The sequence below is a fragment of the Sebastes umbrosus genome, chromosome 15 (genome assembly GCF_015220745.1).
Source record: "Sebastes umbrosus isolate fSebUmb1 chromosome 15, fSebUmb1.pri, whole genome shotgun sequence".
NCBI classification, from domain to species: Eukaryota; Metazoa; Chordata; class Actinopteri; order Perciformes; family Sebastidae; genus Sebastes; species Sebastes umbrosus.
The window spans coordinates 18,685,187-18,712,635 of record NC_051283.1 but is presented as its reverse complement, the minus strand read 5'-3'; the positions used below and the strand labels follow the sequence as shown (position 1 = coordinate 18,712,635).

Sequence of the window (27,449 nt, the reverse complement as noted above, 5' to 3'; positions counted from 1 at the left end):
CTCTATCTTCTCCAGAACATGAGCACGTTTGAGAGCGAACTGGAGAACCTGCTCGGGGAGTTTCATATCAAAATGAAAGGTGAGAAAAATGAAGCCCACTCACACACTGATGTTGATACCTGAAATAAGAGGCATTAATCCACTGATGTGAGAAGAATTTTTTTTGGGGATGAGCTGATCATCATGCTGTATTCACGACAACATAGTATGGAGCATCGTCATTAACCATGTGGGAAAGCCTTATCCTGTAACAGAATCAAGATCTATATGTCCATCTACGCCATGTTTGTGTACTGTAGAAGACACCGAATACCTATATTGTAAATCACCCAGCTAAATACTAAAATTACCTAAAAACAAAACGGGTTATTTGGCTTGTTTTTTTCCCCCACATATCCTGTAAAAAAAGTATTTTTCAAAAATCAATTTCCTCTCTCTGACAGGTTTGGCAGGCTTCGCTCGGCTCTGTCCTGGAGACCAGTATGAGGCAAGTTCTTCTTTTTTTATGTAACACAGGGCTGTTAAAAACAACTCTACTTTCACATTGAAATCTGGGTGTGAAATATTGCACAACCAGTTAGGACTGAAAAATTTATACTTTTAAGTTCTTTTTCCAGCAGAATGAAATGATTAAATGATATCCTTCTTGTCTTATTAAAAAATGTCGCTATAGAGTATGTGCTATTCAGGTTTCACCTCTTTCTTTTTTTAACACTGTCTTCCCATTCTTTCCTTCCTTCAGATCTTTATGCGGTACGGTCGCCAGCGGTGGAAATTGAAGGGAAGAATTGAAGTGAACTCCAGACAGAGTTGGGATGGAGACGAGATGGTCTTCATGCCTCTCATCACTGACCTCATCAACATCAAGGTACTGAAGGAATCCAGATATGCTAACTTTGTACTTCACTAAATCAACACCGTGCAGTGTAAAGGAAGCCAGTGGGCTACTTCAGGGTCTGAGAAGTGAAGACAATGCTGAAGTGCCTTAAACTTGCATTCTTTCTAGCAGCCAGCAGGGGGCGACTCCTCTGGTTGCAAAAAGAAGTCTGATTGTATAGAAGTCTATGAGAAAATGAGCCTACTTCTCACTTGATTTATTACCTCAGTAAACATTGTAAACATGAGTTTATGGTCTCAATCGCTAGTTTCAAGTCTTCTTCAATACAGCATGATGTTCATTTAGTAAATTATGGCCCCACTTAGAGTCAAATAGACCGTAAAGCAGGGGATGCTTTAGGGCGTGGCTACCTTGTGATTGACAGGTCGCTAGCACGGCATTGTCTGGTCTGGGAGTTGTCCTTATTTTTTGGTCTTACAACTTTAACCCTTTCACAGTGTGTTTTCAGTTCATGAAAGTTAATTGTAACATTGTGGTCACCTAAAAATTTCTTATTCAGTGTTCGGTTGTACTTAGCTCCACCCTCTTGCGTCACTTCTGGTTGCAAAAACACAGTATGGTGACGGCCAAAAACCAAGATGACGACGGCCAAAAAGCCAAACTCGAGGCCTCAGATTGGTGATAATTCTGATAGATCATGATCATATTTAATTACAGCTGGTGTAGGAAAACAATTCATCAAAGAATCGCCTGACTCATGTCACGATGTCAGAAGAACCTAAGTAGTAAATAAATGTTGTCTTTGGCCTCAATCAGGTGACGGAGCTGAAGGGCCTGGCCACTCACTTGCTGGTGGGCAGCGTCATCTGTGAGACCAAGGAGCTGTTTACCGCCATGCCTCAGGTGGTGGCTGTGGACGTCAACGACCTGGGGACCATCAAACTCAACCTGGAGGTGACGTGGTAGTAAGTTGACTCTTATACATACATAAAGTTTCAATAAAGTGTCAATTAATCTGTTGATTATTTTCTCGATTAATCGATCAGTTGTTTGGTCTATAAAATGTCAGAAAATGGTGAAAGATGTCGATCAGTGTTTCCCAAAGCCCAAGATGACGTCCTCAAATGTCTTGTTTTGTCCACAACTCAAAGACATTCAGTTTACTGTCATAGAGGAGTAAAGAAACCAGAAAATATTCACATTTAAGAAGCTGGAATCAGAGAATTTTGACTTTATTTTCTTAAAAAAATACTCAAACTGATTTAATCGATTAACAAAATAGTTGGCAGTTAATTTAATAGTTGACAACTACTTGATTAATTGATTCATTGTTGCAGCTCTAGGGTGAGTATATTTTGTTTTCAGTTTATGACAGGGATAAACGTTGGGTTTGCAGTGTTTCAGACAGGTATTTCTACAGAGCCTCTCAACATTATGATTTTATCTCACAAGTGTGCTTCTCAACAGTGACATGTCGAATAGCTAGTATCTCAATCCCAGGCCTATGTTAAGTTACCAGTAAACACCACCAGTAACTGTTATTCATGTGGTAGCTTTAAATTCATTACTTGTGGTTTTCGGCCATCTGGTGGAGAAACCTGGTCATTACAAGTCATGGAAGTTTACTTAAGCAACTAAATCCTCCTCTATGACAAAACCAAATGAATGAAATCATGTATACAGTACATGTAGGTAGGCATAGATAAATCACATACAGTAGAGCAATCACAATAAGTGTCTTGTTTTCATTCCCCCCTTAAGCCCCTTCGATGTCGAGGACCTGACTCTGTCATCTGGTAACGTCAGCAAAGCCACAGCTCTCCAGAGACGAGTGTCAGTCTACAGCCAGGGTACACCGGAGACCCCCACTTTCCAGGACACCTCCTTCTTTGTGAGTCCAACACACAAACCTCCTTTAGCTTCATTAGTGTGGTGGGAAACAGTAGTTTTTGTAGAGCTGAGAAACGTCACCATCTAGGCTAGAAAAACATCTGAACGTAATTGTTATAGGCATAAAACGGGTGAATTCACCTCCCTAGTCCCTGCACACTAACCTGTCTGCACCCTATGCTTATTTTATCATGGCGCCATGATATTGCATACATTTTTTTGTGTTGATGCATCATGCTTATGATAGCAACGCCAGTGCTACCCCTAAACTAACCCTCACCCATTTCCCTGCTATCCTCCTCTCCTTTGCATTTCCACGTCAACACCCCCCTTACCCACACTCTGTCCCACTTTACACGTTTACCCATCCCTCCTGCATCTCACTCACCACTCGAATACCCAACACCTTGTCCTATTTGCCTGCGTGCATTGTGTAAAGAAGTGGCGGCCATATCCCGTGGAGCGCCAGCGCCTCTCCTTCCTGCACATGCTCCGAGACACCCTGCTAGAGAAGCTAAGGCGCAGTCGCTCGTTTGGTGACCTGGCCTCTCTGCGGCCAAGGCCCAAATCCAGTCTGGAGGTCTATGTGAGTGTGTTGTGGCCCCTCACCTGACTTTTGTGTGACCTCTACCTCATTGACATGATGGGGATGTATTCCTATGCTGGTGTGGACACACTTGGGCTAGTCCAGTCCCTTTCTGTGATCTGCAGAATGCCATGTTTGGCTTTTTGCATGTTTATTTGCATGTGTTATGTCTTTCTATTCAGATTTTCCTTACTGTGATTCTATCATAAGAATTTAGAAAGAAAGAGTTAGAGTGGATGTTTTAAGTAGGTCTGCCTCTCTTTTTCCACTTGGGAGCCTTCTCGTACTTTTTCATCTTATGTGCACTGATTTCAAGCTGTATCTCAGTCTTAAAGCTACAGTTGGTAAGTTTGATTAAAAATAACTTTTTATATTTGCTCAAACTGTTACTATATATATATAGTCATATATATAATATATATACTCCTGACAGTAGTACATGAGACCGATAATCTGTGAATAAACAGGTTCATCCGCTTCCTTTTAGTGCTCCTAAATGGCATTTGCACACAGGAAAACAACCAATCAGAGCCCAGCAGTCTCTAAAGCAGTTGTCAATCAGCTCGTGAAGCTCATTGACTTCGATCAACTGTCGAACTAGGCAGCGCTGATCAAATAAATAAAAAAAATTGTGACACCGGCCTCCATGTTGAAAACAGTTGAGCCAATACCAAGCACCGCCCACCGGCCGTGGCAAACTATCTCATTTTACAGCTAAACAGTACACTACAAGAGGTTTCTGAAAACATTTGAGACGAGAAATTTCATCAGCGCTGCCTAGTTTGACAGTTTTATCGGAGTTCATGAGCTTTGCGAGAAGTGATTGACAGCTGCTTTGGAGACTTCTCGGCTCTTGTTGGTTGTTTTCACTCGGGCATTAGAAGCACTAGTAGGAGGCAGAGGAACCTGATTTTTTTCACAGATTATCTGTCTCATGTACTACTGTCAGGATATAGTGACAGTTTGAACAAATATGATAAAAAAGTTATTTTTAATCAAAGTTACCAACTGTAGCTTTACTCCTCCATCTTTTTTGCTTCACATATTTACCGCCCCGTCTCTCTTTTCAGTCCACTTTACCAGATGATGTCTTTGAGAACGGTGGCTGCGGCGTGGCCGAGTGCAAGCGCCTCTCCTTCACCTTCTCGGACACCTCTGGCTCCTCGCCCAGCCCCGCCCCGAGCTCCCACTCCCCAGGCCAGTCCAACCCTGAGATCACAGTCACCCCCCCAGAAATGGACCTGTCACATACACAAATCCTCCCAACAAGGGAGGACTCCATCGCTGAGGAGCATTTAGAGGAGGAGGAAGAGGAGGAGGAGGAAGAGGAGGAGGAGTATGAAGAGGATGGGGAGACGGGTAGTAGAGGAAGTAGGGGAACCAGTGCCAGCCTTGCCAGTGATGAAGCCGAGGTGGCAGAGGACTCTGAGTGGGAGCGAACAGAGTCCCAGCGAAATTCTGGCTCCAACTGTGATTCAGCCGCCCCGTCCCTGTGCTCTGACGGCCACCTGTCTACTGTGGCTCCAGAGGATGTTTTCTTAGACCACTCTGATGAACTGAAACCCGTGGAGCTGGACACAGAGGAGGCGGGCAGCCTGACCAGGCAGCTCGTGAAGAGGCTGACTTCTTCGGACATTGTGCCACCAAGTGGGAGCTCAACGGAGGGAGGAGGAAGTCTGAGCTGGGCAGGAGAGGGGAGCAGGGCTTTCCTGGAGAGCAGCTTGGAGGAGGCCATCCACAGCCTGCTGATGAGGCTGGAGTCTCTGAATCACCGCTGCCGAGAGCTGCAGGACCTGGAGCAGGAAGTGATGCGTCTGGAGGACCTGCTCAAGGTGACTGAACCCTTGACTTCATTTCTGATTTATGTGTGTACTGTATGTTATATAGGAAAGAACATAGGATGAAAAAAAAAATCAGGGAATGTTAATTTGAACCAAATTTTTTATATTATTTATTTTACTGTCCAAAATAGTAACTAATTACCATAGAATTTTTTTTTTCTATTTTATTTCTATGCTAATTACATTACATAATCCATAAATCTTTAACTTCCTCATCAGTCAAACAAGGAAAAAAGTTGGCAGGCAAAAAGAATGAAGACTAAATATAAGTGCTTATGAGAGTTTAAAATTTGTTTGGGTAATCTTTAGAAAACTAAATGCATCATTTTGTAACAGACATCAACAGACCTTCCACTGTACATGGGGCTTTTATTTTGAAGAGGCGGTCAATCTGGAGTGCAGCTGACGCACTGTCAGAATATTTAGAAAATATCTGTTCTCTAATGACGATAAAAAATAAGTAAGAAAGTTTGTAAGAAAGAAAAAAAAATAATTAAAAAAGACTTATGATTGAGTACATAAATCGAAAAAAAGCAATTTGAGTACTGGAGTTACTGGAATGGACTGTGGCAGGTTAAGGATTTGTAAGAGTAAAGGGTTATTGACCCACTATCTCCTCCCTTCTTCTTCTTCTTCTTCACAGTGCCGTCTCCCGGGTCACAGGAGCCGGTCATCCAGCCTCAGTCTGACGGTGGAGAGTGCCCTGGAGAGTTTCGACTTCCTCAACACCTCTGACTTTGATGACGAGGATACTGGAGACGATAACGCCGTTCTCTGTACCCTCCCACAGAGGTCTCCGCTTTTTGATACAGACGGAGAAAGGATCGGGTGAGTAGGAGATGGATGGACGGAGGCACTTTGTGTCTGCTGACATCGACACTACGCACATGTTGTTATTGTATCATGGCGTTTAACTGTGGAAGTGTCTGCACTGAAAATGGTAAATAAAATGATGTTGTTGAGGCATCAAACACCAAAAACCACAAAAAGAGCCGAAGTAAGATACTTCTTGATGCTTGGTTTTAAGTCAATTAATGCTCAGCTATTAATTCATGAAGCACATGAAACACATCTTGCGTCATAGCAGAATCCAATTGAAATCCATTTTATCATAAGTACAGTAGATTGCTGTTCTGTGTGATGCTGCTGCCACTCTGTGGTGACTCTGGGTATATGCCTCTCAGTGGCCAGCATCCAGAAGCCAGAGGACACCTGAGTGAAGCCCTGACAGAGGACACCGGGGTGGGCAACAGCGTGGCAGGAAGCCCCCTGCCGCTCACCACTGGAAACGAGAACCTGGACGTGGCCATCGTCATTCACCTGCAGTACTGTAATCACCTCATACAGGTAGAGCTCCTCATGACATCATGCTTTGATGTATAAATGATAAATTAATAGTTATAGTCAACATTAACAGTTTACTGCAACATGCCTTTTGTTTCTTCCTGTGATGACAGTTGTTGACCAGTGGGCTGGGTGTGTGGCAGCGCCGCAGTCTTCTCCTCAAACTGTCCAGTCAGACTCAGCTGTTGGAGGAGCTAGCAGAGATCAGCGTGGACAGACTGGGAGCAATTACATCTGCTGCTGATGGTAGGTACCAACAAGAGAAAACCACTTTGCTTTATTGGTGTATTATGTGTGTTTACTAGGGCTGTCAATCAACAAAAATATTGAATCGCGATTAGTCACATGATTGTCCATGATTAATTGCGATTAATGGCACATTTCTTATCTGTTCATAATGTATCTTAAAGGGAGATTTGTCAAGTATTTAATACTCTTATCAACATGGGAGTGGGCAAAGTGGCGTAAGTTTGTAGCATTATTTTGCCTCCTTCTCAATGAGCTAGTATGACATGGTTAGTACCAATGGATTCCTTAGGTTTCTTAATTTCATATGATGCCAATATCTTCACTCTAGTTTTAAAACTGAGCCCGGTACAACCTCAGGAAGATCAATTGCGTAAAGAAATTAGTGCCGTTTGCGTTAATACGTTATTAACACGTTACCTTTGACAGTCCTACTGTTTACCATACAAAGATGTATCTCAAGAGTAGTAATCTTGCAGTTTATACCTTATATCTGTGTGTTATTATTTAAGTATTTTATGAGAAATTATTACCATGCAACAGAAGGGACTCTCTGGTTTGAGGGTTTGTAGCATCTGACCTTCTGTTTTGTCATTCTCAGTCCTCCCGGGCCTCGCAGAGCGCCCACAGCTGATGACTCTGTGGTCAGAGTGCAGCGGGTCTGCAGGACTTTTCCACACCACACTGGACAGAGTGTTCAAACACATGAACCAGCGCTACACAGCAGTGCTGCAGGAGAGGCACCCACACAGCGCTGACTCAGGTTGGATCATCCCCATTATCTTTATGCAAACAGGCCAAAGGTTGCACTTGAAATTACATGTTTTTTGTTTGCAGCACAAGCTTGTTGTTGAGGGAAAATTAGATTACTGTAGCTGCTAAGAATATAATGTGGTTGAAAAAAACATTAAAAACAGAATACTATAAAATTAAAGCGACTAAATGTTGTAGACTTTCACAATGCAAATGTAATTCCAGTTGGCTCTAAACTATTTTCCTCTGACTTCCAATTTCTTTCTCTCATCTCCAGTGATTGGCGTCGTAGTGAGCGAGATGGTTGACAGGAGCGATCTGGTGGCGGCACACAGTCCTCCTGCCACTGAGCTCTCCCAGGACGTCCTGACAGTGTTTCAGTTCCACAGCTACATCTTACAACATGAAGTGCAGGACATGGAGACGCACCTCCTGCATCTGGCCAGAGAAGGTGAACAAAAAGGGGTGACACTCACAACACGGATCTTCACCTTTCTGACACTACATCATCCACTACAATCATTCATAATGTTCAGATTTTCACCAACAAAAAAAACCATTTTATTAGCTTGTGTTTTACATAAGAGTGTAAGACTGATAAATTCCTCGAAAGATATCAATTATAAGCAAAGTTCATCAGATCAGGTTTACAGAAAAGGCCTCTATACTTTACGCTCTAAAAGATATATAATCTATAAACCTCTGAAATGTGTCTTTGCCATCCCCAGAGGTGTTCGCAGAGGCTCTGTGCAGTAGGGATTACTCTCGGTGTCTAGCAGAGCTGGAGGAGGTGCCCGTGTCATCGCTGTGGCCTAGAAACAGCACCCTGAGGGCCCTGGCCTCCCTGCTCACTGCAGATGACCCTCAGGTCAACAAGGCAGCAGCCGACTACCTCTCTTCTGCATCACGCAGCCACTTCAGGACCAGAGTGAGTAGTAATGAAAGGAGCGAGTATGTTTGAGAGATATGTCTGTGTGTGTATATGGAGGCAAGCAACAGTTTAAATAGTGTTGACAGATGCCACAAGCCATGTCTGAATGTTTATCTGTGTGTCTACAGGCATTGGAGTGCTACACCCACGCACTGTCAGAGGCTGGAGTTCAGAGCCAGAGGGCGGCCTGTTCAGCTCTCAGCTGTCTGCAGGTCAGTGGCCTCCTACATCATCTACAGTTGTGATACTGGGGAGATTTGGAGCTAGTTTAGGTCTCCGTTTGTGTTCATTTAGGCTAAGTTTGTGAGAGATGCTATTTCAAAGATGGGTCCATTTTTTCAAGTCTGTCATAACGTGTCATATGTACGTTGGCCATTGTAATCATTCCTCCTCTGTTTACTTGCCATGAAGCAATCATTTACTAGCATGACTTGACATTATGTATATGTTATTAAAAAGATGAAATCATTCTAAATCAGCCCATTGTTTTTTTGTCTGTCTGTCTGTAGGCAGTAGAGAGCATCAAGGCGGTGGTAGCACTGTGTGATTCAGCTGATGAAGAGCTTCGCCATGTTGCCATAGAAACCCTGCTCACATTTGGTGAGTAACAAATTACTGGAAAATCAAATGTTGCTCAGCTTGTTCTTTTGCTACACTTCTACAAATCACTTTATTATTTCTGAATTGTGTTTTATACTCAGCTGCCACAAAGTACCTCACGCCTAGTCTGTAACCATTGAAGAGGTGCTGGATTATTTACACAATATTATCATAGTGTACTACGACGTAAAAAGCCATAGTACAGTAAACCATTAAAAGTCATAGCATAGTGTGTCATACAGAAGTCATGGGTTGCATCTGAAATTCCATACTAGCATGCTATTTAGTACGCTAAAACAGTATGTGAGATTTTTTAGTATGTGAAACCAATAGTACGTGAATAGCATACTATTTCTGGTGAAATATTACAGCATGCAAACACTGGACACTACGCCAGAATGAATATCCCACAATGCAATGCGATAGTAAAGACAACGTTCATAAAAGACTGCGGCGGACAGCTCTGTAATGTCAACAACACTTCAATTTAAGTGTAGGTACAAGATTCCACTTTGCTAATGGCCTAATGTAGTTTTTAAATTAGTTATTGATTCTCACAAATCACCGTTTGGTCACATGAGGTTGGTACGGTATATTGATAATCGCTGGTTGTTGGGCTGACGGTGGCCGGTTGGAAAAATTAAAGCTGAACTATTCTGACTGCATTGCAATCTGAGAAGTAGCAAGTCATTTGTCATCACTGCTTGAGTGTTAATAGATAACCCTTGTGTTTTTCGCAGGTGAGGAGGGGCGGCTGGCGTACGAGCAGCTCGACACGGTGCCGGGGGAAATCATACGCCTGGGCACACGGCGGGGGAACGCCGTCACCACTGCCTTCTGAGCCATTGCCACCAAAAACATCACAAAAATAACATTTGAGTTGACTTCCGAGGACAGCGCTGCCCCTCCCTCAGCTACACCCCGCACTGCACACCTCACAGGGCTGTTAATGACTGATCACTTTATTGATCTGCTTTTTGGCACAGACTTATGGATCTCCACACCGCCACATTAGATCACTGTTCTTACAGATACTGCCTCCTAAAGGAACTAACACCAAACAAACTGTCTTAGCTACGAAAGACACACAACCTAATACCACTCCTGTGCACACACACTTGCACTCATCGTTCCTCCATCACCTCCACTTTCAGACACCCCTACACTTCCCCCCCCCCTGCTTTCTGAGCCAGGCAGACTGGTCACGTCGAGTTTAACTGGAGAGCATGAATTTGACTGGACACAAAGCCACTGAAAGACGCTCCAAAGACTGTGTACACTAGAATTCAAGCAATGCATCTTCACTCTTCACTAACCTCTGTCAACAAACCACCGCACACAACGCTTGTATCACTTACTCACCGAGTAATCATCACCCAGAGTCAGTTGTGTCACGCAATATACTAACTATTATCTCTGTATATTCACTGTCTATCATTAGAAATGTTTTCCTGGCGCTTTTGGAAGATTTGCACTGTTGTAAGGCATGTAAATATGGCATATTTTACACAGCTGGTGTAATATATGTGCTTGTATTCAAGTTCTGTTTTCTAGTACGTTCCATTTTGAGTTTCAGGGATTCTTGTACGATTTGAAAGATGTGCATTGTGTGGCAGGGAGGACCATTAATAAGTTGAGAATGGCTTTTCTAAGAGGAAGTAATGTTGTGGTTTAAAAGCCCTACTTTAACAGCAGTTTACGGTCTTCAACAGATTTTGACCTCAGAGCTATCAGTTCGGAGTAAAAGGAAAAACTGAAGGATAGAGGTGAAACAGGTCAGCACAGTTTCACTCACTCAGCAGTTTATATCAGACTTTTCTCATACTTGCAGTTGAACAAGTGCAATTTTTCTGTACATACGTGACTCTTTTGCACCTAGCTGACATCAGATAAAGTCAGTTTTGACCATTTGAGCCTTGATGTGGTCGAGGAGGCAGGTTTCCACAAAATACACTCTTTTGTTAATGTATTTTTCAGACCAGGTACGGAGTAAGACCAGGGCAATGCATTTGGTTTGGGATCATTATCATGTATTATCTCAATAACTGTAAAGAGAGGAGGGTACTTTGGGCCGAATAAAGTTGCCTAACTGCACATTCATACAGTATGTGAGCTAATGGCAGGACTAGAAATTATGCTTTTTGTTATGAGAAGCTGAATGCAGTGTTTTGTTTTGGGTCTCTTTTATTTCCCTTCATCCTAACTGTAATGTGGGAAAACCGACCCGAGGTAAGCGCCTAATACCAACTTTTCTCATTGTAACTGTACTACTGAGTCTTGTGCTAGTGCACAACGACAAAACTCACATTTTGTTCACACATCTTATTTATTATTTACTTGTAATTCTAATATTCTTTGGAGTTATACTGTAATAGTGCAGAAGACATTATTATGTAAATGAAATGTATATTTATGTTCTATTTTGGATCAGGTCTAGTATTTTAAATATTGTTTGTTTAAAAAAACCTTCCATGTTATTATCATGCAAATGATCTCATGCTTAACTTTAATTGGAGTTTATTTTGAATGAATTATATTAGATTAATTATTATTTTGGAGAAGATTATAATATTATTAGACTATTAGCAAATCTTAAATTTCTTTTCCCTAAAAGGTCCCAAACATAAGGGGATATTATATATCAGAAATTTTACTTTATTACTTAGAAGATTTACTGTAACCAAAGGAATAATCAATTTTTAAATTTTGATAAGAGCTCATGATTCATAAAGGAGAATGTATTTTAAATACAACATTTGCATTTTGGCCAGAATACTCAGACTTATCTTTAAAGCACAACTTAAAAATAAGACAAACCCATAATATATGAATCTTGTTATTTGGTTCTAACTGCACAGTCCAAAAGCCATATTGATTAAAAGCATGTGGTAATATTTTTATGAAATGTATTTTTCCTTTTGTATTATAATCTGTAAATGTGTGAAGTTCTTACTAAAAGCTGAAGCTAGTGTTCAGTTTTTTTTTCTATACATCCTTTTGCAAAACATGGTCCATATTTAAGTAACAGTTACTTGTATTTCTTCCATGATGTGAATAGCATTACAGTATTTTGGTAAAGTATCTAATTCATCCACTCATTCAGTGTTTGTTAATTTTCTTTTTGAGTGAGCTACTTTCGTTTTACAAACTAGCAGTTTACCAGTGTTAAGTCCAGTTGATTCATTGGCTGTTCAATTCCTAATTACCACAAAGTACAAGTTGTCAAAATGTGCACATCTTTAATTATTTAGAGACTGGTTTTAAGAATAACTTGGTACACTTTGCTGAAATTGATCTTGATCCATCTCTGTGGTCAAAAGCTTATTGATCCATTTAGTTGCATACTACACTTCTCCGTTGTGGTTTGCAGTATTTCCTCTGCTCATCAAAAGTTACAATAAAGTTTATTTTTGCATAATTACAATTATAAAATTGTGGATTTTTTTAATACTGAAAGTCTTAGGCCTAAATGTCGGTCAAGACCAATGTTTGTCATTTTTGTTAAGATTGTATTAACATTTGTAAAGATTGACATGCTATACAATGACTTTTTTTTCCAACATACTATATTGCGACTTTTTGCTTTTTTTCGAAATACTATACTATGACTTTTTTTCATTACATTTTCCCACTTACTGTACTATGACTGTTTTTGGTGAAATTTTTTTATATGCTATACTATGTTTTTTTCATTACATTTTTCCCTATACTATGACTTTTTTTGGTAAAAATGTTTCCACATCCTACACTATGACTGTTTTCGGTGATATTTTTCGACATGCTATACTATGACTTTTTTTGGTGAAATTTTTCAACATGCTATATTATGACTTTTTTTAATGAAATTTTTCAACATGCTATATTATGATTTTTTTTTGTGAAACTTTTTGACAAGCTATACAATGACTTTTTTCATGAAATGTTTCAACATGCTATACTATGATTTTTTTTAGTGACATTTTTCGACATGCTTTACGATGAGTTTTTTCATGAAATTTTTCGAAATGCTATACAATGACTTTTTTCATGAAATTTTGCGACATGCTATACTGTGACATTTTGGTGAAATTTTTCGAAATACTATACTATGACTTTTTTTGGTGAAATTTTTCGACATGCTATACTGTGACATTTTGGTGAAATTTTTCGACATACTATACTATGACTTTTTTTGGTGAAATTTTTCGACATACTAGACTGACTTTTTTTGGTGAAATTTTTCGACATACTATACTATAACTTTCTTTGTTGAAATTTTTCGACATACTAGACTATGACTTTTTTTGTTGAAAATTTTCGACCTGCTATAATATGACTTTTTTTCATAAAATCTTTCGACATGCAATACTATGACTTTTTTTGGTGAAATTTTTCGACATACTGTACTATGACTTTTTTTGGTGAATTTTTTTAACATACTATACTATGACTTTTTTTGTCTTTTTTTGGTGAAATTTTTTTATATGCTATACTACGTTTTTTTTTCATGAAATCTTTCGACATGCTATACTATGACTTTTTTTCATGAAATTTTTCCACATCCTACACTATGACTTTTTTTGTGAAATTTTTCGACATACTAGACTGACTTTTTTTGGTGAAAATTTTCAACATACTATACTATGCCTTTTTTTTGTTGAAATTTTTCGACATACTAGACTATGACTTTTTTTGGTGAAAATTTTCGACCTGCTATACTATGACTTTTTTTCATGAAATTTTTCCACAAAAAAATGCAATAAATAAATAAAAATAACTATTATAACTTATCTGCCCATTTGTCTTTTTAAATAGATAAAATAAAAATACACCTGCAATGCTGTCACACCTTTACCATGACAGCAAAGGTTTCACATACTTATTTATCTGTAAATTGAAGATATACCTTAATTTTCACCTTAACACAATATGAAGTAATTCTGGAGACTGAAGGCTTTTCTGCAGCAGATACATTTCATATAGCAGACATTCTGCACTCCATTAATTCAAGTTAAGACCTTGGAGTTGTTCAGATTGTCAATGAGAAGAAACAAGATTTTTCTCTTCTTAAAAGTTTATTTTACATTATATACAAAACTGTGTCATAACATTGCACAATTTTACAGTGTAAACAAAAAACATCCGGGCCATGCTTTAGGCCACATTTGGCAGTGAATGTAGCAAAATCAATAGGCCTTTTTTCATAACAGTTAGATTTGTCATAGTGGGAAAAGCACAACCACAAATTTTGATTCGTTACAGTAGGAAAAGCACATGGTAATTTTTTCTATTGATGGTAGAGATGCTTTGGTTTGGCGTTAATTCCTACATGCAACAAATAATTTCTGCAGTGCTCTGTGCCGTGACATTAACGGTTCTGGTCTATTCAAGAGCCCCAGTAAGCAAAATACCAGGAACCTGAAACCGAAGCAACTAAATGGAATTCAGCCATCATTCATTTTATTAACCACCCCTGTGCTTTTCCTAGTGAAACTTGTCAAAATGTCTGCAGTGAGAAAGGCCTATACTGGCCTAGTTTTGAACACCTCTTTACTTGAACAGAGAAAAAAATTTTTAAAACCAGCCCATCTGTTCAAGGCTTCAAAATAAAATTGCAGCTATTTCAAAATGATTGCGGCTTGAAGTACATAAATTGCATTCAGTCAAATGGAGTGTCACTTGTTGCTGTAAAAGCACACTTTTGCAAAAATCTGCTGACCTGTATAAACCGGTCAAAGTCCCATGACATACACGAGTTGCGTCTGTTAATCCTGCTCTCTTGAAGGTCCAGCTTGGTTATGGTCTGAGGCCTCCTCTTCCTCTGAGTCACTCTGACTGTAATCAGCGTCTTCTTCCTCACTCTGACCTGCCACTTTACTGTCGTTGTCCTCATCATCATCCTCCACATCAAGAGCAATGTCCCTCAGTTCCTCCAGATTGTCAGGGCTCTTCCCAGTCAGCCTCTAAAAAAAACATGACACAGTACATCAAATATTACATAAAAGTAGATTTGTCAGTGTAGTCTAGTTTACTTAATTATGCTGGTTATTGTGATGGTCGCATCTGTACATGTGACATTAATATAAAGAAATTAAGGGTAAAGAACTAAGAAATGTTTAGTTAGAATGCAATCATGCAGCAAGGCTTGAATTTAAACCAGGTAATCTGTGGGCACAAAGTCACACCACAGACTTGTAACACCAGCGTGCCTACCTCAATCATATCAGCCATGTACTGTACATGTTGTGCCAGGTCATGCAGCTCTTCATTTTCACACTTCAGCTGCGTGATCTGTTCATCTTTGGCCTCGATGTCTTTGTGCAACTGGTAAAAAAAGAAACGCATTAAGCTTTAAAAAAGGCAAACAAAAGTAGAATCATGACCAAACCCAAGCTTAAATAAATCAACAGATTCAAAATAATCATTTTTACCGACAATGTAGCACTAAAAATCACTGGATAAATGAGTCAGAAAAAAATATCTGTTGGGAATAGTTTTAACTTTTATATTTCCAAATCATCCATCTCAAATTCAGAAAGAAATTCTACAGAAGTGCAAATCCTGTAATAACCTGTACACTCAAAGTTAAATAAACTGATTTCAATGAGTGCATTTAGGTGCAAGGTTTCTTCAAAATCCAGTGCCAGCTGGACTGGAGCCAGCTAAGGTTGACTCAGTCAGTGGGAGCGTGGGAACAACGGAACAACTCAATTAACCGCTAAACATTAGCCGTCTTCTTAGCGATTAACTCACCTTCTCGTTCTCCTGTAAAACATTGTACAAGGCCTTCCGACGCTCCTCGGCTATCTCTTTCCAGTAGGTGGAAGGGGGTGTTTCTAAAACAGTGACAGAAATTAAGCTTAAGACAAAGTGGGAATAATTTTGGGGATATAGTCCATAATTTTGTAGTATTTGGTGCATCGATTATGAATCCCTACCTACGACCATAAGTTCATATGCTTCATTGGACATGCCATCTGTCAAACACTGAGTTTCTTCCGTTTGTGTCGATTTGACTTCTGCTTTCACCCTCTTTGGACCTCTAGTTTGTTCTGCGCTCCACTGTTTCCGTTTGGGAATGACCTTTCCCACCTTAAGAAAAAACAAAAACACATCTTATTTAGAAGCTTTTTTAAATGTTAAAAAAACACAAAGAAGGTCATCAAGCCACTGCATACCTGAGCCGACCTTCCCAAATCTTTGTTACCAGCCGAGGGTTGGAGGACCTGTCGAGTTTGCCTGGGGGGTCCCATCGCCTTTTGAGATGGTGTGAAAAAAGTCTACAAGTGGAAGACAAAAACAAGTGTTACCTTACAGCTGAGCCGATCACATATCGCAGATATGAGAATGGTTAACGAAAGGCAAGATCCTAAACCCTTCCCGGATGAGTTTAGAGAACAACATTGAGTCACACGGGAAACTAACATGACCTGTGTTCTCATTTTCAAAGCCCCTATTCACCAGGGCTTAGCATCGCTTTGCATGCTTTACTTTAGTTACACTGTCACCATGGGAGAGGGCATAAGTGAGGTGGCTTACAACACCAACAACACTGCTGCCATGTGCAACAGGCCCACAGGTGTAGGAACAGGGGCAGGGCGCAAATGCTTTCAACAGCCGTGGGAAAGTTTCTCCTCAAGGCTCATTACAGAGCAGCCAATGTGTTCACTCTGTTAATGTTTGGCCACAACTGCACAGCACTGTTCGTGTGTTTCATGCCAGTTTAAAAAAAAAGAAAAGATCTTGCTGATTTTGAGCTGAGGGGGAGACAATGTCTGAAACTACACCCACATATAAATCAAAATCACACAGGAGCTACATAAGCCAAGTATTTTTTGCTGTGCTTGCATAAAAAAAACTCCATTCTACGCACACATTTTCATTTCTACCATCTATAGAAATCTGTATTTTAAGTAGGGTTGCACTGATTCGACTTTTTTTAGTCCTGATACTGATACCAGGGCTTTGGGTATCTGCTGCTACCGGGTACCGATCAGATACCAGTGTTTAATTAATAAGCTGTATGCCTCACTGTGTGTGGAAGTGACTAGAATCATTTGTTTATGTGTAAGGCAACATCAGGCTCGACTTAAACGTTATTTTCTCAACTTTGTAAAACAAAATGTAACAAATATATACACACGTAAATATTTACTGAATTATTATTCAAATAAATCATACACTAATAACTTAATTTTTTTTTAATTAACAGGAATTATAATTCAAGTGTAAATATATTTAATGCAGCAACACATTGGTGAAAACTTAAATTCCAGTCAATAATGTACTGTATATAGTATATAAACATGAATTGAACAGATCTGCCCCATTGTCACCGATATCCAATCCAGCTATTTGAGTCGGTGCATCCCTAATTTTAAGTATATCATGGCCACTATTTGCTGAGAAAAAAAGGCAACAAAAAGTGATTCCTCTTTTCTGATACATTTGACCTTTAGGAGGTATATACTTCCGGTCTATGCCCTAAATATAATGAAATCTGACATGTAATTTAACAGCTGGTAAAGTGGCGTGTGTGACGATATCATCCATAACAACGATGGCACAATATGTTGTGATATTACCCTTCTTGTGTATTACCCTGTGAACCTTAACCCTAAACTTTAAAATACATTTCATGGACAGAGGACAAATTGAATTACTCACCTGTCTATTCTCATTAGACCTCTGGTAGCTGTGTTTTAGCTTTCCACCGAAACTCATTTTCTTTCTTTTCAAGAGACCTGATGGGGAAATAACATAACGTCACACATTAAAGTGTACAGAGGGACATTGTTGTGGACTGCTCATTTTGTCAACTAGTTCCGAAAGATTTAGGTTACCTATTTTTGGTCTTGTAACTACTCTTGTATTTTTTTTGAAAACACATTTACACTTTATTGATTCAGAATTTTCCCTCTCCTATGAAAATGTATTGTTTGGCTTCTTTTCTGTTGCAAATATTTTTACTAGGAAGCATGTGCATGTCAGTGATACAGACTTCTGTGGGGTGTGTCTCTAGATAGATAGACAGATAGATGGATGGATAGATGGATAGATTACTAGGAACTAAGGGCCAACAAAAATGGAGACAAGCAAATACAAAGAACATAAGTAGTTAAGGAAAAAAACATTTCTTTTCTTACCCTTCTACCAAAGCAAATCAATATATTATTTATCTGATCATATTACTTGCAAAACCTCATTCATAAAGGTGAATTTTCCTATCATAAACCATATTTTTTCATCTTTGAAAATTAATTCAAACAATACATGGCTTCAATCTTATATTCTAAGAAAATAGAAAAGGCTATCAAAACCATAAATCTATGTACCCTGTACACAATTTTTTTATGAATTGATTTATGTTTTCTGTCAGTGCTCTGATCCATTGGCATTATCCGTTTTTGTTCTATGTTCTGTAATGGAAATGTTCATATCCGAGTAGGCCAAAGTTAACCATGTACCTTTAGAGAATCTCAGGGCTTCACATCTAGCAGACTTCGTCACTATAAGCATTAAAACAGAGACCCAACAGTTTTATCTTCTGTGACTGTAAACAACAGAGGGCTGAAGTACTTGCTAGTCTTGTGATGTACTGTTGTCTGTTCTGACTTAAGGATAATGATTCACTTTACCATTTTTGCATGACTCTGCACTTATCTGTGTGTTTTGTATTAGTATGTATAAAGGCCTGACTATTTTTGTGTGTTTGGGGCTCACTTGCCACAGCACACTCAAGTGGCTGTGCTCGTGAGTCCATCTGCAGATGCCTTTTCTTATTAAATTATGCTTTTCTTATTAAATTTACCTGAAAGACAAGTTGTGACCTTGGCTTGTGTCTTTGTTTTAACAGAAACTGCCACCACTGTATATATTCTGCATCATTCTAGGAAGATTTGCAGGACTGGCTGTCAACCAAAATCCAACTACTTGCTCCTCTCACAAGAGAAAAAAATTGTGTTATTTGTGGTATTAAAATGAAGGTTACTAAGAGTGACTTGATATTAGACAATTTGATATTGCTGGCAAATTTTTTCGTACATGCATCCAAATGGAGGAAAATGAAGCCCCTATTTTTCAAAAGGGACCTTGTGGACAATAATCTCAGTGCTTTAAGACTAATGAAAGGACAACATGCAAAGTCTCTTCTCAGAGCTTTTGAAGAACTGAACATATATGATGATGAACCCTAGAGCTACTATGGATTATTATTTTTTATTTATTTAATTATTTTCTACCCTCTTTTATTTTTGTTATATTATTTTTTATAATTTAAGTTATCTTTACGATCCAATTGTGCCTTGTATGTTAGAAGTATTGAGTTTAGATTACAATGCCTTAATGTTTGTAAATTAATTATCTTCAATAAAAAAAACAAAATAAAAGTATACCGGAAGTTACACATGGAAAAACTGCCAAAATAAGAGGCTGTTAGTTAAACAATCAGAAGGTATATAGCTTAGTAAGGTTAGATTTTAAACACATTTATTGATTAATGTGTTTCTTGTAATGTTACCTCATTACAAGAAACACGTTAATCAATAAATATAAGGTATATAAGCTAGCTTAGTAAGGTTGGATTTTAAACAACACATGTATTGATTAATGTGTTTCTTGTGATGCTAGCTCATTAGCTTATCGTTAAGGTGACGTCATCGCCGTAGGAAACGTTGGTAACGTTAGAAAGGCCAACTGACTCTCCTAGCGCTAAAAACGCTAATTTAAGAGACAAACGCTAAGCTAGCACAAATGTAGCTGAAGTTAGCAGTTCCCTAATGAGCAGCAGATGTAGAGAGATATAAATTAAGACAATATTAAAGTAGATAAACGTTAAAAACGACTTACCGTTGGTGAGAACTACACGTTGCTTTAAACTGCCTATTCTTTTCTCTCGGAAGATCTCGCGCCAGGAGCTTAAATACGCCTCCTCCGGTCACGTGATAAAAGTAGTGATGTGTGGGTCACGAACGAGCTGGTTCAAAGAGCCGGCTCTTTTAAATGAACGATGGGATTTGTGCCAGAGAGCAGCAAAACGCATTTTTTTATTTCATTTTTTTTTTTCTATTTTCCATTTTTATTTTTAAAAAAATATTTTCTATTTTCCATTTGTTTATTTATTTTATTATTATTTTATTTTATTTTTAATTTCAACATTTTCACATTTTTAATAATGTTTTATTTTTAAGTTTAATGTTGTGTTGTTGGCACAACTGACAGCCGTAACCATAATGAAATAACTGCAGTTCCTGTCTTTTGTGCCAGAGAGCAGCAAAACAGGTTTTTGAATTCCAGTTGTAGTTATTTATTATTTGTTTTTATTTATTTATTTTTTCTTTTTTTTTTTTTTAAAGTTATTTTTTTGGGGATATTTTCCATTTTATTGAGAGGACAGTGGATAGAGTCTTGGAAAGGGGGGAGAGAGAGAGTGGATGCGGAAAGGGCCACAGGCCGGATTCGAACCCGGGCCGCCGCGGTCATGACCAAGCCTTGATACATGGACGCCCGCTCTACCAACTGAGCTAACCCAGGCGCCCTATTTATTTATTTTTTCTATTTTCCATTTCTATTTTTTAATTTTTTTTTAGTTTTTATTTAGTTTTCATATTTATTTTTTATTTTAACATTTTCACATTTTAACAATGTTTTATTTTTAAGTTTAATGTTGTGTTGTTGGCACAACTGACAGCCGTAACCATCATGAAATAACTGCAGTTCCGCTTTGCTTTGCGATGCGTTGCAGTGCGTTGCGGTGCGCTGAGGTGCGGTGCGCGAATAGCAGACAAGATGAGTGACAGTCGGAAACGAAGCAGCATGTAAAATTATGATATTCTTGAAATTATAAGATTTAGCATAATTATATTGAATAATTTAATTGATATATGTGCACACATACTAATCATAGGTCAAAACAGCGCTAAATGTGGCTGAATTATAAAAGGCAGAAGTGGTAAAAAGAAGAGCCGTTTGGGAGCCGGCTCTTCTTTGGTGAACTGAGCCAAATGATCTAACTCACTAAAAAGATCCGTAATTCCCATCACTAGATAAAAAGCGCCCAATCACGCCGCAGCTCTTCATGACGTTGTGTTGTTTCTTTCCTCCCCTCCTCGTGCGGTCACATGTCAACACACGTCACGCATCTTTGTAGTTGACTGTGTCTCCGCCATTTTGGGTTCGGCTGTCGACCGGAGCTAGCGTTGTGTGTGTGTGTGTGTGTGTGTGTGTGGTGTTGTACCATTATCAGCAAAAACAACACAACACACAAAGAAACCAAACGGGACGAACGTTGAGACGACAGCCGCCGTTAACTATGGGCCCGCCGGCAGACAGAACACTCCACATGTCGACTGAGAGAACGGAGGACTTCAGCTGGATTGTCGATTTATCTTGACATGGCATGCAGCGGCGCGAGTCGGAGGCTGTGACGACTGAAGGAGACAAGAAGAGGAAAGAAAACAAACTTCAGGCGTTGACAAAGGGGGGGGATTGTGTTTGTTTAGCTGACGTTTATTCACGCTATTGATTCTTCAAGTTGTTGACAAGACACGACTGAGATTACAGCTTAAACATGCTGAGCAAAAGCAGAACCAGTTAGTTTCTCTGCCGCAGGTCTCGCGACTCTCACAGCACCCTGGCAGTCTCATTGAACCAAGAGAGAAGATGTAAACAGGTAGAAAGATGACTGTACGCTAGCTATAGCTCACCACACACACATAGGCCTCAATTAAGCCAATCAGTCAGAAGATAAGATGTAGCTATATCGTCGGTTCACTACTAGTTAGTGTTGGAAAAGTGAATGCCTAGATTACTAGCTCACCTTAGCTAGTGTGCTAAAAATACGCCCACATCATGACTATCGGTGGCAGCAGCAGCAGCACAGCAGGCCGTGAGAGGCAGTCAAACTAAAAGTCAAGGAAATGTCAAGGTGGTACTTTCGCAGTAGTCTTCGATGTTGTTACCTGGTTGCCAATATCTCCTGGCATCTGTATTTACTACCTGCCATGTTCGTCTGTATCCCCAACCCGCCTGTAACACGCACATAACGCTGTCTCTAACAGAGAAACCAACACATAGCAATGGATGAGGGACTTTGAAATGACCCAAGTAATAGAATATTTGTCTGCTTGCTAGTCCTCTGTAGTCCTCAATTTCACTAGCAAAAAAAAAATATATTGTCAGTATGGGTTTGTGTTTATTTCAGTAACACTCTCAGATGAGTCAAATTTGAGTTGCTCTTTCATTTAAATCTCTGTTGTGAATCCCTTTGTCAATGGCAGGTTGAAAAACAAAAAGCTCCATTTGGCTTAAAAGTCATGTCTTAAATGATGGATTTCAAGTAATAAGGAGATGTAGTCTTAGCTTGTTGACCATTCCCCTCCTCAACACTGCCCTTTTACAAAAAAAAAAATTAAAATGACTTAGTTTTGTTTCTGATTTGTTGACCTTCTCAGTTGGTAGTTAGTGGGGTGTTTTTACAGATCTAGCCTATAGAGTTGTTTGATGCGTTGTTTCTGCAAAGGGTAGCTAGCTCCATCCTTTATCCAACGTATAAATACAAAAAAGTAGTAGAGAGTGTAGCCAAAAAATATTCTGCACAAGAGGAAGAAGACACTACCATCAAAAAATCTAACCATGGGGGACCCAACTTCACGAAGAAATCAAACAAGAAATCGACTACGAGCTCAACTTCGGAAGAAAAGGGAATCTTTGGCTGATCAGTTTGACTTCAAGATTTATATAGCCTTCGTTTTCAAAGAAAAGGTTTGTCAGTAAAAATGGAAGAATCCTCTCTCATACCGTGACATCATTTTCTCCAGCGCTAAATGTCGCATTCAGACTTGTTCCTTCTATATGAGTCACAGCGAACCGATGACTTAAAGTATGTGTTTGTATCTGTGTTTTGTCATTACAGAAGAAGAAGTCTGCACTTTTTGAGGTAGCTGAAGTGGTGCCCGTGATGACCAACAACTATGAAGAAAACATCCTACGAGGTGTGCGAGATTCCAGCTACTCTCTCGAGAGTTCGATAGAACTCCTGCAAAAAGATGTTGTGCAACTGCACGCGCCCCGATACCAGTCAATGCGAAGGGTAAGTCAAAGTCAGTGCACTATCTTAGTAAGGGGTAGCTCGAAGAAGACAAAGTCCAGATGTGTTTTACATTGTTCTCTCTTTGCACAGGATGTGATAGGCTGCACACAGGAGATGGACTTCATCCTTTGGCCACGCAACGATATTGAGAAGATTGTCTGTCTGCTGTTCTCCAGATGGAAGGGGGCTGATGATGAACCCTTTAGGCCTGTTCAGGTCAGAATCTGATCAGGTTACTCAGGCTGTAAATGTTGAAGCCTGTTGTTATTTTGATTCTAATTATCAATTAATATACCGATTAGTAGATTCGAAGGTAACATCTTCAAATGTCCTATTTCGACCAACCAACACAACCCAAAGAAAGTAAATTACGACTTAGCCTTTTTCAAGCTTGGGGACGATTTAAAAATTTTTTTTATTTGTTTATCTCCCCCTGCAAAGTGTAGCAAGTCTAAAACTATATATATTTTTTAGGCCTACATGCATAAAATACTCAAGCAATAGTAGATATAATGATAGAATTATAGAAGTTATTTTTTTTTATGAAAATAACCTTTTTGTGCACATTGTAATAACTTGATTTTCAAAATGTAGATATTTTACATTGTGTAGTACCAAGAAATATACATGTTATAATTAATTAATCTGATCCGTGTATCACACTGCCGTAGTCGATAGTAACAAAATGTACTTCTTTGCTCACAAGTCTCTCCTCTGATTTACAGGCCAAGTTTGAATTTCATCATGGAGACTACGAGAAGCAGTTCTTGCATGCTTTGGGTCGTAAAGACAAGGCTGGAATGGTCATGAACAACCCAACTCAGTCTGTATTTCTCTTCATGGATAAACAGCACTTACAGGTAAGTCAGTCCACTGAAATAATAACGTTACTGATCTGACAAACTGACACCTCAGACAGCGTCCTAACACACTTCACCATAATGTTCTCTGTCCACCTCTCCTGCAGACTCCTAAAACCAAGGCCACAGTGTTCAAGTTGTGCAGCCTCTGCCTGTATTTGCCCCAGGACCAGCTGACCTGCTGGGGTGTGGGAGACATCGAGGATCACCTCCGCCCATACATGCCTGACTAAGGCTTCCTGCATCACCCAGCCACATAGGGAAAAGCCCTTCCCCTCCCTCCTGCCTAAGCCTTCAGAAGCAAATTGATGTACTCATCTCCACCCGTTTCCTTTTAAAAGATTTGAACTTGTGCTTGGATCTCTCCTTTTTTGTTACCTACTCGTTCTCCCCTCCCTGACCTGAAGCTGATTCAGTTCCCATCCTTGTTTTTTCCCCTCACACTCCCAATGTTCCTCCTCTTCTCTCTGCCATTTTTGGATTGGTTCCCCCCTTTTTTTCTTTTACTCCCTCTTCATTCCCTCCTACTCACTCATCCATTTTTGTTCATTTGAACCTGCACGAACATTGATTTTGAGTGGTTGGTTGTTCTCTTGGAGCCGCACTGTCAACAGCACCGGTCATTGAAGGAACTCTTTATGTTGCATCAAAACAGGAACAAACAATACACAGGTCTTCACGGTGGTTCTCAGATGGACGTGTTTTATATCCTTGTTGTCATAAGAAAGGATTGTTAAAGCTTGTTTGTAATGTCAATGGGGTTTCTAGAACAACTTGACACAATCTTTTGACCAAGGACAGGTGTGAATAGGTGTTAAAACACCTGCATAAGCAAAGAAAACAAGATGAACAATATTTGTCAAATCATATGGTGTAGGTATTGCTTCTTAAAAACCGCCTTAGTTTTTTTGCTGGACTTTTAAAAAATGTTTTGATGTCATTTGCTTTCCTCTGAAACATGCTAGGCAGGCCTTTGCTAAAATCTTTGAGTGACTTGAAAGGCATTGTACACAAAGTTGAGACATGTTGGTTAGATGTTGAAGGTCATTGTCACAGTTCAAGCCGTTCATGCACCATTCATTTAAGCTACTGAAATCTGATGTTTTATGTTTTGTTTTATTTGGGATGTGGGTTGGTGAGAAACTGAAATGGTGACATACTTAATGTTTAACTTGCCTAACAAAAGTTGCTGAAAGCTAACTGATTTGTGTTTAATTTGACCTACTAAAATGAGGATAATTTGCTGCCATGCTCATCAAATTAAAATTGGGTTTTGCAGGCTTGCTTGTCAAAGAATATGAAGTACATAGTACATATAATTTTGCTCCTTGTTGATTCAGTGTGTTCAGTTGAAAGAGTTTAAGGCGTGTAACTTCTGGGTTTTTTTTCTGTTGATTCTCAAATCAATACTGCTGAGCATATCCCAATACAATGCAAATTCTGAAAGCATAACTCTTGTCTATTTGTTTTATTGCATGTGCATGAAACAGTACAATTGATACAGTAGTTAGGTCAGGACTGATTCTGACCATACAGCTAGTAGTTTCTCTGTATCTGTTCGACGACAAATATGTACAATGGTAACAACACTCATCAAGTAAGTAACTGTGAGAAGGATTTGTTGCACTCACCACTGTTAACGCCATATTTTGTACATAGTCAGTGGTTTTGCAAACTAGTTAGTCCCTTGTTTTGACAGTACAGTTAGATATGTGATAGACAGACAGGCACCTGCGGCGAGACAGTTTAGCTGCTGCCAAGGTGTTTAGTGTGTCTCCCCTGTGCTATGAGCTTTCCTGTGGCCTTGCTGGTGAGGTCGACGGTGGCAAACGCCAGCGTCCGTCCTTGCTTCAGAACCTGAGCAGTGATGAGAACGTCCTCTCCAATCTTGGCAGCATTCATGTATCTGTAAGACATTAACATTTGTTCTCCGTCATTTGTAGTTTATGAAGTTAAACTTTAACCTGACTTGGTTAACACACTGACAGTCAGGGACTGGAATCAGGGTGTGTGTGTGCTGCTGTAGACACAGAGATCAGAGCCCTCTGTATTTTTTTGGGGGGGCATTTAGTTTTTGTTTTTTTTAGGAACATGAGGTTTACATTGTACCACTAAAACCTTAAATATCGTGGTATTTTCTAAACTGACTGAAGTAGTTTAAGAAAATCTGATTGCTGACTGAAAGATTTAAAAAAATTTAAACATTTGGGATTTTCTTTTTGGTGACATCAGTATTTCTAAAACCCTAACTACAGCAAAGCCTAAAATGTATGAGAAAGCTGTAGAATATGATTCAGCCTTAATCATGTAAGATTAAGTCGTTTTTAAACCTGAACATAAAATTACAAGAATAATTTGGAGGAAATAAATTCAAAAAAATTGTGCAATTAAGATTCAAGATACAAGAGTTTTATTTGCCATTTGCACCAATAAGTACATTGGAATTCTGAGCAGTTTACACCAAGTCAGCTTTACGAAAAGAAAAGGTAGAAAAGGGGACAAGGTAATTACAGTACAAAATAAGTAGCACATTCAACTCAAAACAATAAATAAATAAATTAAAACAATAATTAAATATTAAAACAAAGTCAATAAATAAACTAAACTACCCTCTGTATAGGAACGATACCCCAGAATACAAACATACAGTATGTATGCTCCATTACCATGTAAAATAACCTGTAGCTCTCATAAAAATATATTTAAAAAAATAATAATTAGTCTTCAAAGTGGTTACTGTAAGTCTCAGATCCACGTTTAGTGCAATATGTGAAGATTAGGCATAATATATGAAGTTATGAACCCTACAACCAGTGTTATCTGTGGTTACATTTGTCCTTTTGAGAGCTCAAATGTCCAGTTATATCTCACAGGTTAATCTACAGGTGAAGGTGTTCAGGTGTTTCTCACACTGTTCATGGACTCACGTTATGTTCATGTCCACACTGACTCCTGGTGCTCCCCTCTCAGAGTACATGATAGCCATGGTGGAGATGACATCGACCAGGGTGGCTGTCAGCCCGCCGTGGAGCGTCCCTCCCCGGTTGGTGTGCTCCTCGTCTACCCGCAGCTCACACACCACCTTACCTGGGCTCGCAGACAAAACGTCCACCTGAGGATAAACACATGGCAGTCACATAAATACATCTTAAAAACGGTCAAGAAATGTCCAATAATGTGTGTCTTTACCTTTCTCAGGACTCTGTCGAAGCCCTGATTATCTACCATTGCTCTCATTATTTGTTTTAACGAGTTTAAAGACAGAGAAACCATATTTAACGAGTCAAATGAAGCCAATGTCAAACTTGTGTTTACTTCACACCGGAAACGGTCGCCTTCTATAAATCGTCCGGGTGGAACATTAAGCTAATCTAGCTAGCTACATTGTGTTTCGACCAAGATGTGTTGTAAATTCGATTAAGAAAGTAAACAGTGCCGCAATAATAACAATATGTGGTGATATTTATTGGTGACTGTACATATATATTTGTT

The 27,449-nt window shown here is 39.2% G+C and overlaps 4 protein-coding genes across 7 annotated transcripts in view; 2 read left to right on the top strand and 2 right to left on the bottom strand.

The window, feature by feature from the left end:
* The window catches only part of ripor2 (RHO family interacting cell polarization regulator 2), a 76,186-nt gene extending 63,733 nt beyond the window's left edge, over window positions 1-12,453 (top strand). For 2 of the 4 annotated variants that reach the window (XM_037794924.1, XM_037794921.1), the window contains exons 8-23: window positions 16-79; window positions 444-487; window positions 743-868; window positions 1,655-1,803; window positions 2,600-2,729; window positions 3,168-3,314; window positions 4,385-5,146; window positions 5,799-5,983; window positions 6,340-6,502; window positions 6,613-6,745; window positions 7,347-7,508; window positions 7,776-7,949; window positions 8,227-8,426; window positions 8,558-8,641; window positions 8,939-9,029; window positions 9,770-12,453. In XM_037794924.1, coding sequence (XP_037650852.1) covers window positions 16-79; window positions 444-487; window positions 743-868; window positions 1,655-1,803; window positions 2,600-2,729; window positions 3,168-3,314; window positions 4,385-5,146; window positions 5,799-5,983; window positions 6,340-6,502; window positions 6,613-6,745; window positions 7,347-7,508; window positions 7,776-7,949; window positions 8,227-8,426; window positions 8,558-8,641; window positions 8,939-9,029; window positions 9,770-9,870 — 2,715 coding nt within the window. In that variant the 3' untranslated portion in view covers window positions 9,871-12,453. The remainder of the gene's footprint in view (window positions 1-15; window positions 80-443; window positions 488-742; window positions 869-1,654; window positions 1,804-2,599; window positions 2,730-3,167; window positions 3,315-4,384; window positions 5,147-5,798; window positions 5,984-6,339; window positions 6,503-6,612; window positions 6,746-7,346; window positions 7,509-7,775; window positions 7,950-8,226; window positions 8,427-8,557; window positions 8,642-8,938; window positions 9,030-9,769) is intronic. The other 2 variants (XM_037794922.1, XM_037794925.1) reach the window with 2 other exon arrangements.
* A 1,611-nt stretch (window positions 12,454-14,064) lies between these two features.
* gmnn (geminin DNA replication inhibitor) lies at window positions 14,065-19,939 on the bottom strand. Its single transcript, XM_037794037.1, has 7 exons — window positions 19,857-19,939; window positions 17,676-17,752; window positions 16,187-16,288; window positions 15,947-16,100; window positions 15,762-15,844; window positions 15,222-15,332; window positions 14,065-14,971 (listed from the first exon to the last, which is right to left on the bottom strand). The coding sequence occupies exons 2-7, from the start codon at window positions 17,730-17,732 to the stop codon at window positions 14,774-14,776; spliced, it is 705 nt and encodes a 234-aa protein (XP_037649965.1). The 5' UTR covers window positions 17,733-17,752; window positions 19,857-19,939; the 3' UTR covers window positions 14,065-14,773.
* A 1,164-nt stretch (window positions 19,940-21,103) lies between these two features.
* Window positions 21,104-25,406, top strand: c15h6orf62 (chromosome 15 C6orf62 homolog). Its single transcript, XM_037794038.1, has 5 exons — window positions 21,104-22,769; window positions 22,921-23,097; window positions 23,188-23,313; window positions 23,823-23,957; window positions 24,065-25,406. Exons 1-5 carry the CDS (start codon window positions 22,641-22,643, stop codon window positions 24,188-24,190), a joined length of 693 nt encoding a protein of 230 aa, XP_037649966.1. The 5' UTR covers window positions 21,104-22,640; the 3' UTR covers window positions 24,191-25,406.
* Window positions 25,407-25,410: 4 nt separating this feature from the next.
* Window positions 25,411-27,307, bottom strand: acot13 (acyl-CoA thioesterase 13). The gene is made up of 3 exons (XM_037794039.1): window positions 27,147-27,307; window positions 26,885-27,069; window positions 25,411-25,863 (listed from the first exon to the last, which is right to left on the bottom strand). The coding sequence occupies exons 1-3, from the start codon at window positions 27,228-27,230 to the stop codon at window positions 25,704-25,706; spliced, it is 429 nt and encodes a 142-aa protein (XP_037649967.1). The 5' UTR covers window positions 27,231-27,307; the 3' UTR covers window positions 25,411-25,703.
* Between the last annotated feature and the right edge of the window lie 142 nt (window positions 27,308-27,449).

Bases quoted from the DNA above. Each gene is read 5' to 3' on its own strand.
- c15h6orf62 (XM_037794038.1), top strand. From the start codon at position 22,641: ATGGGGGACCCAACTTCACGAAGAAATCAAACAAGAAATCGACTACGA. The intron at 22,770-22,920 runs GTTTGTCAGTAA...TTGTCATTACAG, and splicing joins CCTTCGTTTTCAAAGAAAAG to AAGAAGAAGTCTGCACTTTT. The intron at 23,958-24,064 runs GTAAGTCAGTCC...CCTCTCCTGCAG, and splicing joins TGGATAAACAGCACTTACAG to ACTCCTAAAACCAAGGCCAC.
- gmnn (XM_037794037.1), bottom strand. From the start codon at position 17,732: ATGAGTTTCGGTGGAAAGCTAAAACACAGCTACCAGAGGTCTAATGAG. The intron at 15,845-15,946 runs GTAGGGATTCAT...TCACTGTTTTAG, and splicing joins ATATGAACTTATGGTCGTAG to AAACACCCCCTTCCACCTAC. The intron at 14,972-15,221 runs GTAGGCACGCTG...TGTTTTTTTTAG, and splicing joins ACATGGCTGATATGATTGAG to AGGCTGACTGGGAAGAGCCC.
- acot13 (XM_037794039.1), bottom strand. From the start codon at position 27,230: ATGGTTTCTCTGTCTTTAAACTCGTTAAAACAAATAATGAGAGCAATG. The intron at 27,070-27,146 runs GTAAAGACACAC...GTTTATCCTCAG, and splicing joins TCGACAGAGTCCTGAGAAAG to GTGGACGTTTTGTCTGCGAG. The intron at 25,864-26,884 runs GTGAGTCCATGA...AATGTCTTACAG, and splicing joins AGTGTGGACATGAACATAAC to ATACATGAATGCTGCCAAGA.